The sequence below is a fragment of the Mesoplodon densirostris genome, chromosome 1 (assembly GCF_025265405.1).
Source record: "Mesoplodon densirostris isolate mMesDen1 chromosome 1, mMesDen1 primary haplotype, whole genome shotgun sequence".
Lineage (NCBI taxonomy): Eukaryota > Metazoa > Chordata > Mammalia > Artiodactyla > Ziphiidae > Mesoplodon > Mesoplodon densirostris.
The window spans coordinates 112,796,131-112,807,370 of record NC_082661.1 but is presented as its reverse complement, the minus strand read 5'-3'; the positions used below and the strand labels follow the sequence as shown (position 1 = coordinate 112,807,370).

General features: G+C 46.1%; 1 protein-coding gene across 2 annotated transcripts in view; it reads right to left on the bottom strand.

Annotated features, from left to right (window-relative positions):
• Nucleotides 1–6,369: 6,369 nt before the first annotated feature.
• Nucleotides 6,370–11,240, bottom strand: part of SLC35F3 (solute carrier family 35 member F3) — a 289,160-nt gene continuing 284,289 nt past the window's right edge. For both annotated transcript variants that reach the window (XM_060089972.1, XM_060089980.1), the window contains 3 exons: nt 11,031–11,223; nt 9,984–10,073; nt 6,370–6,605 (listed from right to left, as the gene is read on the bottom strand). In XM_060089972.1, coding sequence (XP_059945955.1) covers nt 6,370–6,605; nt 9,984–10,073; nt 11,031–11,223 — 519 coding nt within the window. The remainder of the gene's footprint in view (nt 6,606–9,983; nt 10,074–11,030; nt 11,224–11,240) is intronic.

The window sequence follows — 11,240 nt, the reverse complement described above, 5'->3', positions numbered from 1 at the left end:
CAAGCCAAGAGCCGTGAGGGAAGTGACCACTGGAGAAAGGGGAGGGGCAGCCGGCAGCCTGCAGAGTGGAGCAGCCCTTTCGCTGAAAGATCAGAGGGTCGGATGGGAGAGGCGTCTATGTCTGGGCAGTTTGTGCTTCTGTAATCATTTCTGTTTTGGTCCACCTCATTACTTCTTAGAGTATTTTGAAAGAGTAAGGAAAGCCCTTCTGGTTTCCAGCTCTGCACCTAGGGAGCTTAGAATTTGCCACTCCATCCTAACAAGTAAAAAGCTGAATAGGCTAAAAAATCAACTCTTCTAGGACAGAGGGCAAACCACTGCGCCCAAGACTGGAGAGACAGACAGATGAACACAGAGAAAACTTATCAGAGCAGAGACAAACAAACAGAAACTACGTGGGAACCAGTGCCAAGATAGGAAAGCCAGAACTATAACTGACAAATGCTGGAGGCTCAGTGTGGAGGACTCTGAGAGTTAAAAATTCCAGGGGGGCCCGGGGCCTCCACAATTGTGAAACTTACCTCCAGGAGCTCAACCAGGTTCCCACAGTAAATATCGGAGAAAAATTCCCTCATGCTTCTAGCAGGGGGAGGGGAAAAGAAGCCATTTTGAAATATGCTGAAGCACTCTGTTTTTCTTAACAAAGCCTTCCATCAGGAGAAACTAGTTAACCAGAGCCGAACCTGCTGGGGGTATTATCAGACCCTAAGAGACCTGGGGAAGGGAAATACCCAACTCCAGACAGGAACAGCCTTCCACGTGGGAAAAGGGAAATACCCAACTCTAGCCCACTCTAGCCATCCTCTCCCACCTAAGAGAGGAAGAAAAAAGTAAGACTCATTTGAGAAGCCTACAGTCCAGAGCACAGGCTCACTGAAAGAGACCTCATCATAGGACTATAGAATGGTTCCCCCCACCTTATACCTTACCACGTTACTAAAGACCTATTTACAGCAGTTCCTTTTAGCTGGTACAGCATGTCCGGTTATCAAGAAAAAAATTACAAAGCCTACCAAAAGGCAAAAAAACCATAACTTGAAGCGACAGAGCAAGTGTCAGAAGCAGGCATAACCGGGATGTTGGAATTTTCAGATTGGGAATTTATGACAACTATAATTCATGTGTTATGGGGTACAAGAGACAGCAGGCAAGAACAGATGGGCAATGTAAGCAGGGAGAAATGGAAATCCTAAGAAAGAACCAAAAGGAAACGCTAGAGATAAAAAACACTGTCATAGAGATGAAGAATGCCTTTGATGGGCTTCTTAGTAGACCAGATACAGTTGAGGAGAGAATCTCTGAGCTGGAGGATGTATCAATAGAAACCTCCCTAACTGAAAAGCAAAGAAACAAAGACTGGAAAAACAGAAGAGAATATGCAAGGACAGTGAGACAATCCTTACAGGGAACACACCCAAAATGGGAATACCCAGAAGGAGAAGAAAGGGAGAAAGAAACAGAAGAAATATTTGAAACAATAATGGCTGATAATTTCTACCAAATTAATGTCAGACACCAAAACACAACTCCAGGAAGCTCAGAGAACACGTTAATATAAATAAATGCAAAAACAAAAACAAAATGACTCAGGCATATCATTTTCAAACTACAGAAAATCAAAGATGGGGAAAAAATCCTGAAAGAATCCTGTATCTACAGAGAAACAAAGATAAGAATTACAGGTGGCTTCTGCTCAGAAACCAGGCAGGCAACAGAAGGAGTGAAATGGACTTCCCTGGTGGCACAGTGGTTAGGAATCCACCTGCCAATGCAGGGAACATGGGTTCGAGCCCTGGTCTGGGAAGATCCCACATGCCGTAGAGCAACTAAGCCCGTGCACCACAACTACTGAGCTTGTGCTCTAGAGCCTGCGAGACACAACTACTGAGCCCGCATGCCACAACTACTGAAGCCCGCGCGCTTAGAGCCTGTGCTCTGCAACAAGAGAAGCCACCACAATAAGCAGCCCGTGCACCACAATGAAGAGTAGCCCCCACTCGCCGCAACTAGAGAAAGCCCACACGCAGCAACGAATACACAATGCAACCATAAAATAAAAATAAACAAATTAATTAATCAATTAATTCAAAAAAAAGGAGTGAAACATTTAAAGTGTTGAGAACCCCCACCAATCTAGAATTCCTTATCCCACAAAATTATCCTTCAAAAATGGAGAAATAAACAAACAAAACTCAAGGAAATTTGTTGCCAGTAGACCTGCCTTGCAAGCAATGTTTAAACAAATTCTTTAGAGAGAATAAAAAATAGGTCAGAAACTTGGATCTACATAAAGAAAGGAAGAGCTTTGAAAAAGGACTAAGTAAAGGTAAAATTAAAACTTTTATTTTTCTTATTTCTAACTGACTTAGTGGATAACAGTTTATTAAGAATGATAATAGCAACAATGTATGCGATTATGTATGCTTATGCATCTTTTTCATATGTGTGTATATGTATGCTTATATATAAATAAAATGAATGACAGCAATGATAACAAGGGACGGGGGAAATTAGGATTATTTTGTCATTATAAGGTACTCACACTACACATGACATGGCACAGTGTTATTTGGATTAGTTGTAAATGTATATTGCAAACTCTAGGGCAACCACTAACAACAGTTAAAAAAATAAGTATAATTTATATGCTAAGAAAGGAGAGAAAATAGAATCATATAAAGTGCTCAATATTAAAACCACAAAAGACAGAAAAAGAGTGAAAGACAAAAATAAGAACAAAGAACAAGAGCAGCTGCATAGTAGAAGAGACGTGAGCATCCCCTTCAGCTGAGCCCTGCACCAGCCTGGCAGCCAGCCCAGGCAGACCCTCACCTGCAGCCGGGGCGCTCAGCTGAGCCAGGCCTGTCAACCACAGCGCAATCCCTGCAGACCCAGGAGCCTAGGCACACACATGCGTGTTTAAGCCACTGAGTTCCAGGTGGACTTTTAATGTGGCATCATTGTGGCACTATCTGACTAAGAAAAAGAGCCTAGCTGCCCTGTGTCACATTCTCTCAGGGGTGTAAGGGGTGACTTAGTGGCCGGTCACTGAAGCGAATTCTAAGTAACCGGCTCCATGAGCTCAGTGGATGGCGGATGGCTCTTTCCAGGTTCTGACTTTGAATTTCAAAAAATTCATACGCAGGAGAGATGGGCAGGGGAGCCCTTTGATCTGGACAACTACACTCCCCTTTCTGGAAATGATGTGCTTTGCCTAAAAAAAGTGGCTCCATAGTGTTTTCCAGTGACCGAGGTAGTGAGCTAATAGCTATAGACACGTACCCAGAGCACATCTAAGGAATCTTTTCTGCTTCCCCACTCCCGGGGGTGCTCAGAGGCCTGGTGTAGACTGGACAGAAACTGCAAGCCACTGAATATAATGACTACTGCTTTTTCTTGCTGTTGCTGTACAGCTAGAACTGTATTAAATATTGGATTTAATTAATAGAACCTCAAAAGTAATGCACTAAAGCAAAACATCATAGATGCTGAAGAAATCACTTTAGTTTCTAGTTGTTAGTATTAATTGTTTAGAACAATTCCCAGATTCATACACGAGAGTGACAGACTACTACAGATGAAAGAGTAAATATGTTCTTTAGTATACACAGAATTTTTAGAATCGATTTCTTCATCATAAGTGAAGTATAAAATAACCTGGCAACAGCCTAAAAGAGTCTTAGGATTCCCTATGGTTGAATTGTTTGGAAACATGTAGTGTTTCCTGCAAACATCTATTATTAATTCTAATGTTAATAAAATCGTGTAGTATACACTTACGAGTTCCCATAAAAGTTAAAAGAGTTTCTATTTTTAGTTGACTTTTCCGCTTGCTGACTTTTCATCAGAAATCCACACGGAACTCTCTCTTCCAGACCTTGGCTGGGGAACTGAAGTGCCCTCCTTATTGATTCTTTGCTTGCTTGATTGATCTGGTCACTCTGTTGAAAGCAGCCGCTCTTTTTTTTTTTTTTTTTTTTTTTTTTTTTTTTTGCAGTACGCGGGCCTCTCACTGTTGTAGCCTCTCCCGTTGCGGAGCACAGGCTCCGGACGTGCAGGCTCAGTGGCCATGGCTCACGGGCCCAGCCGCTGCGCGGCATGTGGGATCTTCCCGGACCAGGGCACGAACCCGTGTCCCCTGCATCGGCAGGGGGACTCTCAACCACTGCGCCACCAGGGAAGCTCTTCATAGTCTTTTATGCCCATAGGAGAAGAAGGTAAATCTGCTCTCGTGTAGGGTTTCCCAATTTTTCAGGTTATGGCTTACAAAGGAAGTATTTGTTTGGCACCTTGGGGTAACTCGAGAGGTTGGGAGCCCAGACAGTCGTGGAGGTGACGGGCTCAGGCTCCACTATGGGGCTCCCAGCATACGCAGGAGAGATGGGCAGGGGAGCCCTTTGATCTGGACAGCTACACTCCCCAGGTTACAACCCCACGTAGCAAGTGGTGCATGGTGTGCAGATGCTCTAGGGATAGGTGGAGGGGCAAAGTGTCCTAAAGAGGCTGTCATCTCCTCTCCATTCACACGCCCTCTTAGAGAACCCAGCCCTTTGTGGCCAGAGCATGAGAGACATTGGACCTCAGAGCGCCTGGCCACAGCTGCCTGGAACAGTGACATACACGTTACATCAAATTCCCTCTAGAGCCAGAACAGGTCAGGGCACCTAAGGCAGAAGTCAGGTGTGGGGGCTGAGCTGGAAGACCAGGTCAGTTTAGGGACTGAGGCTGCCACTCTGAGGCCCGAGTGTAAGGGAGCCAGGGAACTGGGCTGCACAGGAAAGGGCTGCAACCCCAGAGCTGCACGGAGGGTGGCATCCAAGGAGAGGAGACAGGACAGGGTAGGAGGACGGGAGGGGAACGCTGTCCGGAGACCTTTCCTTCGAGGCCGTCTCTGTGTCCTGCATTTCTCTTTTGTGAAAGTCAACTCTGTCTGCAATAAGAACTTTCTTCCCTTGAGACAGCTGAATGGCTTTCTGTGCCTTGAAGGTGCAGGAGAGTGGGGCTCGCTGGGAGAAAAGTATAAGGTGAGGAAGCCGGAAAGTCAGATCTAGCCTAGTGGGAAAGGAACAGAGTTGCCACCAAGACAGCACCAAATGCTTCTTTTTTAAATCGTTTATTAATCTGTTTGGTTAAACAGGTAATGGAAACTGAGAATAATAATTTGCTTAAAAAGTTCAGGTCAGGAATGCCCTTTCCCCTAGGAAACGAAAGACTCCATGGTTACAGAGCACACCACTGGGTTATGACACCATTTCAAAATAAGGTTTCCAATTCGTTATGTAACAATGTAAACTTCAAAAATAGTAAACTCTAACCCCCTTGTCCCTCTTTACAGATCTATCACAGATAGAATTTTCTGGCAGACCTAAATTATGGAAGTAAACAGCCTGGTGCTTAAAAGTTTCATAAAAAGGTTTGCAGATTCAGTAAATCTTGCGGTCTTGGCCAGGAAGTAAAAGCAACCAGTGATTCATCTTCTGCCGAGTCTACCTTATATGCACACCGTGACCCGTGTTCTACTACACTGGTCATCAGCTTTGCCACTTTTGTACACACACACACACACACACACACACACACAATGTATAGTCTTTTATTTGTTTCTAAAGATTTCTACATCTAAATGATAAGACGGCACCAGTGATCTATAATGTCACCTCACTCCACATAGGTAAAGACAAAAATTCTGTAGAAGGCACTGTAATTTCTCTTCCATGATCTTACACAGACACCTGAGAGCAAGCCAGCTGGGGCTGGGACTTAACCTTCCCTTTCTGTTACCTGGCTCGGGCCTGCCCTCCTCCAATCGCCACCCCCAGTTAGCCACAGGCAATGGTTTTCCATGTCCATTATCCTTTTCGGCTCCAGCTCTTCACATCCCATCAACCCAGCCATCCAACAATCCGTTTATCCAAATTAACTCAGAGTGATCTTTTGGTTCATTGAAATCCCTTAAAATTAAGAGTACAGCTCTGGTATAAAACAAAGTATGATCTACCATAGCTGAAAAATAATCACAGTGTGCAATGTAATTTTCAGTTGGGAAGAGTCAAAACATCTGCCCTGCCTTGTCAAGAAATCTGTCATCCCAAACAATCTAGGCAAGGATCATTTTATGCTGCTTTACATTCATTTAAAAAGAGCGGAGAGGTTCTTTTCTCTCCCGTATTTAATTGGTACCCTTAAGTAAAAGGTCTGATGTGAAAAAAAGTGCAAGCAAGTTGGACATGCCAATAAATACCATATAACTTACCGCAGATTACCAAAACTGTACAGGTATGTACACCTCACCAAACCGAGGTTCCCTCTGCCGGGAAGAGATTCCAAATCACCCACGCGAGCGTCACCACAGAGTTCTCAGGCGGACCATCAGCGGGCGAAGGAGGGCCGGGCCCTTCCACCCTTGTTCTGAGGTCCCGAGCCCAGGTCCGCGCCGCCCTCCGCCGCCTCCTCCTTTTTCCTCACTTTCAGGCGGGTGAGCAGCTTCATCAACCAGACGTCCCATTCCTCGGGCAGAAGCAGGAGGAGGAAGCCCAGGCCGATGATGACCATGGCGATGACCCGGACCCCGTTGAAGACGATCTTACTGGTGTAGCGATCAACAACTGCAGGGGATGGAGAGCGTGGGTTACCGGGGGGGTGGGGGGGTGGGGGGGGTGGGGTGGGGGGGGCGATCGTGCCAGGCCATCAGGAGGGCGGGGCCCCGGCCAGGACGGGGCCTGGGGCGCCCCCTTCCGCGGGGCCGGAGCTGTTTTCCCTTGACCAGGCGGGCAGGGGCTGCCTCCCAGAAATCCCCACCCCCCCCCCGTTAACTTTACAAACCCTGTCTGCTGCGAGGCCTTGCGCTGTGTTTCACTTTCCCCAATTGACCTAGTACCTTAGTTCCCACATTGATTTGTGCGAGAGACAAAACGAAACACCAGGGGCAGTTGGAGATGTGCGTGTGTATTAATATATACATCCACCAAAGTTAATCGTGGCCACCTCCGGGTTGGCAGGATAATTAAAACGTTACTGCTTTCTTTATATTCTTGGCACTTTTCACATTTTCTACAGTGACATACTTTATTTTTATAGTTTAAGAGCATTATATATATAATATACGTTCTGAAGACCAAACTTGACCTGGTTCTTTGAAGATAATAAATACAAACTTTTGTTCCACCCCAGGATATTATTAGTGTGAGGCTCTAATCCCACCTGTGTCACCACAGATTATGAAAGTTTATTAAAGGCCCAAGAAGCTCATTCCTGACCCACATCAGGTGAGGGAACAAAATGAGAACAGGATTCATGTCAGTTCGTACAAATCTAGATCATCATTCTCTTCATAACTAAAGATCAAAAGTGTTTCAAATGTTGGTTTTCTTTTCTTTTCTTTTTTTGCTTTCTTTTTCTCTTTTCCTAACTAAACCAAACAAAGAAAATGTGGGGCCTGCCTCTCCACAAGGGAGAATTAGATTGCTTTTTTTAAACGCATTTTGTGAAAGAGGGTTTTCTGACTTGCATGTGCAGCTTCTGAAGCCTGACGTGCTGGACCGCTGTTCCCCCCGCAGCTCGCCCGCCGCATGAGGGGGCTGCTCTGTCATCCCCGCTCACGTTCCTCCACATCCTCCTGCCCCGCACCCTACCCTTGCACCTGACTCTCACCTCTGTCTGGAGGGTGGGTAGAGAGGTAAAAGTTAAACTTGAAAAAAGCACTTTGTGGGTTTCCCTGGTGGCGCAGTGGTTGAGAGTCCGCCTGCCGATGCAGGGGACACGGGTTCGTGCCCCGGTCTGGGAAGATCCCACATGCCACGGAGCGGCTGGGCCCGTGAGCCGTGGCCACTGGGCCTGCGCGTCCGGAGCCTGTGCTCCTCAACGGGAGAGGCCACAACAGTGAGAGGCCCGCATACCGCAAAAAAAAAAAAAAAAAAAAAAAAAAGGCACTTTGTTAGTAGCCCTTTTGTGGAATTAAAGTTCCGCTTTTTTTTTTTTTTTTTGGTGGTATGTGGGCCTCTCATTGTTGTGGCCTCTCCCGTTGCGGAGCACAGACTCCGGACGCGCAGGCCCAGCAGCCATGGCTCACGGGCCCAGCCGCTCTGCGGCATGTGGGATCTTCCCGGACCGGGGCACGAACCCGTGTCCCCTGCATCGGCAGGCAGACTCTCAACCACTGCGCCACCAGGGAAGCCCTAAACTTCCGCTTTTATCTCTAATTCAGAAGCAGTTTGATTTTTAATATTGGCAGCATGGCCTGTTAATTCACAGATGGGGAGAGTTAATTAGCAAGCCATACAAGCTGCACTAGAGAGGGCATCAGGGAAAGTCAGAAAGCCCAGCAAGGGCTCTGCTCTGACAGTCAGGTAACAGCCGATTCCTCGGCTTCTCTCCTCCTCTGGAGAACTGAAGGTAATTCCTTCCCCTGACACGGACCCTCTTACGTTGCAGGTAAGTAGTAAGAGAATTCTGGTTAACCTCTCACACACCTGGCTGTATGATATGGTCAAAGTAGCTTCTACACCAGGGCCGCCTGGAATATGCCTCCTTGAAATAAGAACCCTGTGGGACTATAAAGACACACCAAGATGCAGCGGGGGTAAGTTGATGCGTTATTTTTCAGAAGCCTGTAGTGTATGGAAACTGACAAGCTGGACCACTTTTTTACCAGTTTTCCAGGAGCTCAGGGGCTTTCCTGCCTTTGGAAGTTCTGCCTCATAGGTCATCTTATGTGGTTCTCGTATCAACCAAGGTGATGACGTGGGGATGACCTTCACTTTTAGGGGACAAGCAAAGGCCCAGAGAGGTGATGCGTGGGGACCGCCATCCTCCCTCTGGGCAGGGATGGTGCTGGGCCCAAGGAGTCTGGGGCCAGGGTGAGGCATATACAGAACGTGTGGAATGGGACAGCAGGAAGAGGTTTAGGAAGCTGAGTGTGGCTTTGCCTATGCTTCAGGCTTACTAACACCAGACTGAGCAGGATAAGGGGTTGCCATCCCCTGGAGGCCTAACCCTCTAATGGCCCAGAAGCGGGAGGGTCGGGAGGGAGATGGCTTTGGCGGGAGCTGTGCGAAGCCCAAGGGGGTGGATGCTCTGGGGAGAAGTGATTCACAAACAGGTTCTACAGGGAGGGCGGGTGTGAGGCGGGGCGTTCTGGGAGGAAAATCCGAAATTCATAGCAGAAGGAGCCAGGAAAAGGAAGGAGGTGAGGGGCAGGTGATGGCAGGCTTTGGAAGAGCTGCCAGCTGAGTGTGTTGGCGAGTCCCCAGTGAAAGAAAGAGCCGGGTCCTGAGCAGCTGGGGGAAGGGCTCTCTTCTGGGACCCGGGGAACAGTGTTTATGCTTCTGCAGTTTGCAGACATGCCTCTACCTCAGGCCTGCCATAACCTGAGCTAACGGTCTCTTCTGGAAAGCCACTTAACAAAAATTAAAATTTTCCTCTGCTACATTTCATTTTTTTTTATGACTGAGTAATATTCCATTGTATATATGTGCCACATCTTCTTTATCCATTCATCCGATGATGGACACTTAGGTTGTTTCCATCTCCGGGCTATTGTAAATAGAGCTGCAATGAACATTTTGGTACATGACTCTTTTTGAATTATGGTTTTCTCAGGGTATATGCCCAGTAGTGGGATTACTGGGTCATATGGTAGTTCTATTTGTAGTTTTTTTTTTCTGCTATATATTTGTCTGCTATATATTTGTCTATACATATCATAGTATTCATGACATGCATCTGATCCCCACACCAGTTTGAATGGAGATGGCTTTAGACTTTTCTGTATCTTGGTGTGGTATGTGAAAATCAAGCCGCCCTGGAGAAAATATTGCATGTGTCAAAATCATCAACGTTTTACCGAAGTGCTTTCTTTCTACAGAGAAGGTTAAACATGCCTGCTATACCAGACACAGCCAGAATATACGTGAGTATGTGTACACACATGCGTGTTTGTGTGTGTGTGTGTTTACAAGCAGATACAGAAAGCCATATAGGTTTACCTGCATTCACAGGTACACTGAGGACGATTCCAAGAGACATCAGAGTGGGATATGTAACAGCAATTCCAAAATTTAATACAATATTGAATGCTGAAATACAGAATTAAAAAAAAAAAACAGGTGTTATTCACGACTGGCCCTGGACTTTCCCCTGGTCCGTCGGACCCCAGCTTCTCTGATGAGGCTGGAGTCGTAGGTGTTTTGCCCTTTACTCTGACTCAGTGAATTCCGGGTTCCTGCAAGGGCTCCAGAACAACATCCTGCTGACTCAGCTCTCCTCTCTTCCCTGAGCTTTGAAGAAGGGAAAAGAAATTTGGCAAAGGTAACCAGCAAGCAAGCACTAGAAAAGAGGATTGGGGCCCTCCTATGTATCCTACTAACTTTGCTTTTCTCTGTTGCTGGCAATGATTCTGGGAAGACTATGAATAGGAGCTTTGGAATGTACGTTTCTATTTTTATTTAGTTTTTTTTTCTTTTTGAATTTTTTCTATTGTGGTAAAATACATATAGCATAAATTTTATTATCCTAATCATTTTTAAGTGTTATGTACAGTTTTTGATGGAAATGGGATGAGGCACCTCCTTGGTTGCTTTCCTGCTTAGGACCAGCCTTATATCAACTAATGGTGATGATGACACTAATTTAATGGTAATTGGTAGTATTTACTGAACATTACCAGGCAGGTTCTAAGAGCTCTCTACATGCACTAATTTACTAACTTCTTACCAGCCCTATATAAGGAATGTACTATTATTAGTAGATACCACGCAGCATACCGGGCTACTAGTTCACTATTCAGAGCACCAAATGACCATGGCCACTACTACAGCGACTGTGGTCCTGGAATTAGAATCCAGTGTCATCATTTCAAAGGCTTTCCTTTTCACGTCACAATGACCTAGAAAAGCACAAGGAACTTAAGGATAATAACAGACTCGTTTTTCTCCTTAAGGACACGGGTTTCCAAAGACTCCCCTTGAGCTGCCCAGACGCTGCTCTGTCAGTCCCTGCTTCCTGGTGATTCTGACAGGGTGATCGCCACTTACTCAATAAGAGGAGTGAAAATCCACAAAGGTTTCCCCATGGAATGTCATCGAAGGAGCTCCAGTATTCCACTTTGGTAAAGTAGAGGATGACAGGAATACAGGTGATGAAGAGGATGTTAAACACACCCAAAATGGACAGAAATAAGGCGGCTTCTCCAAACTTAGCACTGCCCAGGAGGAGCTTGAACAGGACCTGACGGAGAGAGCAGA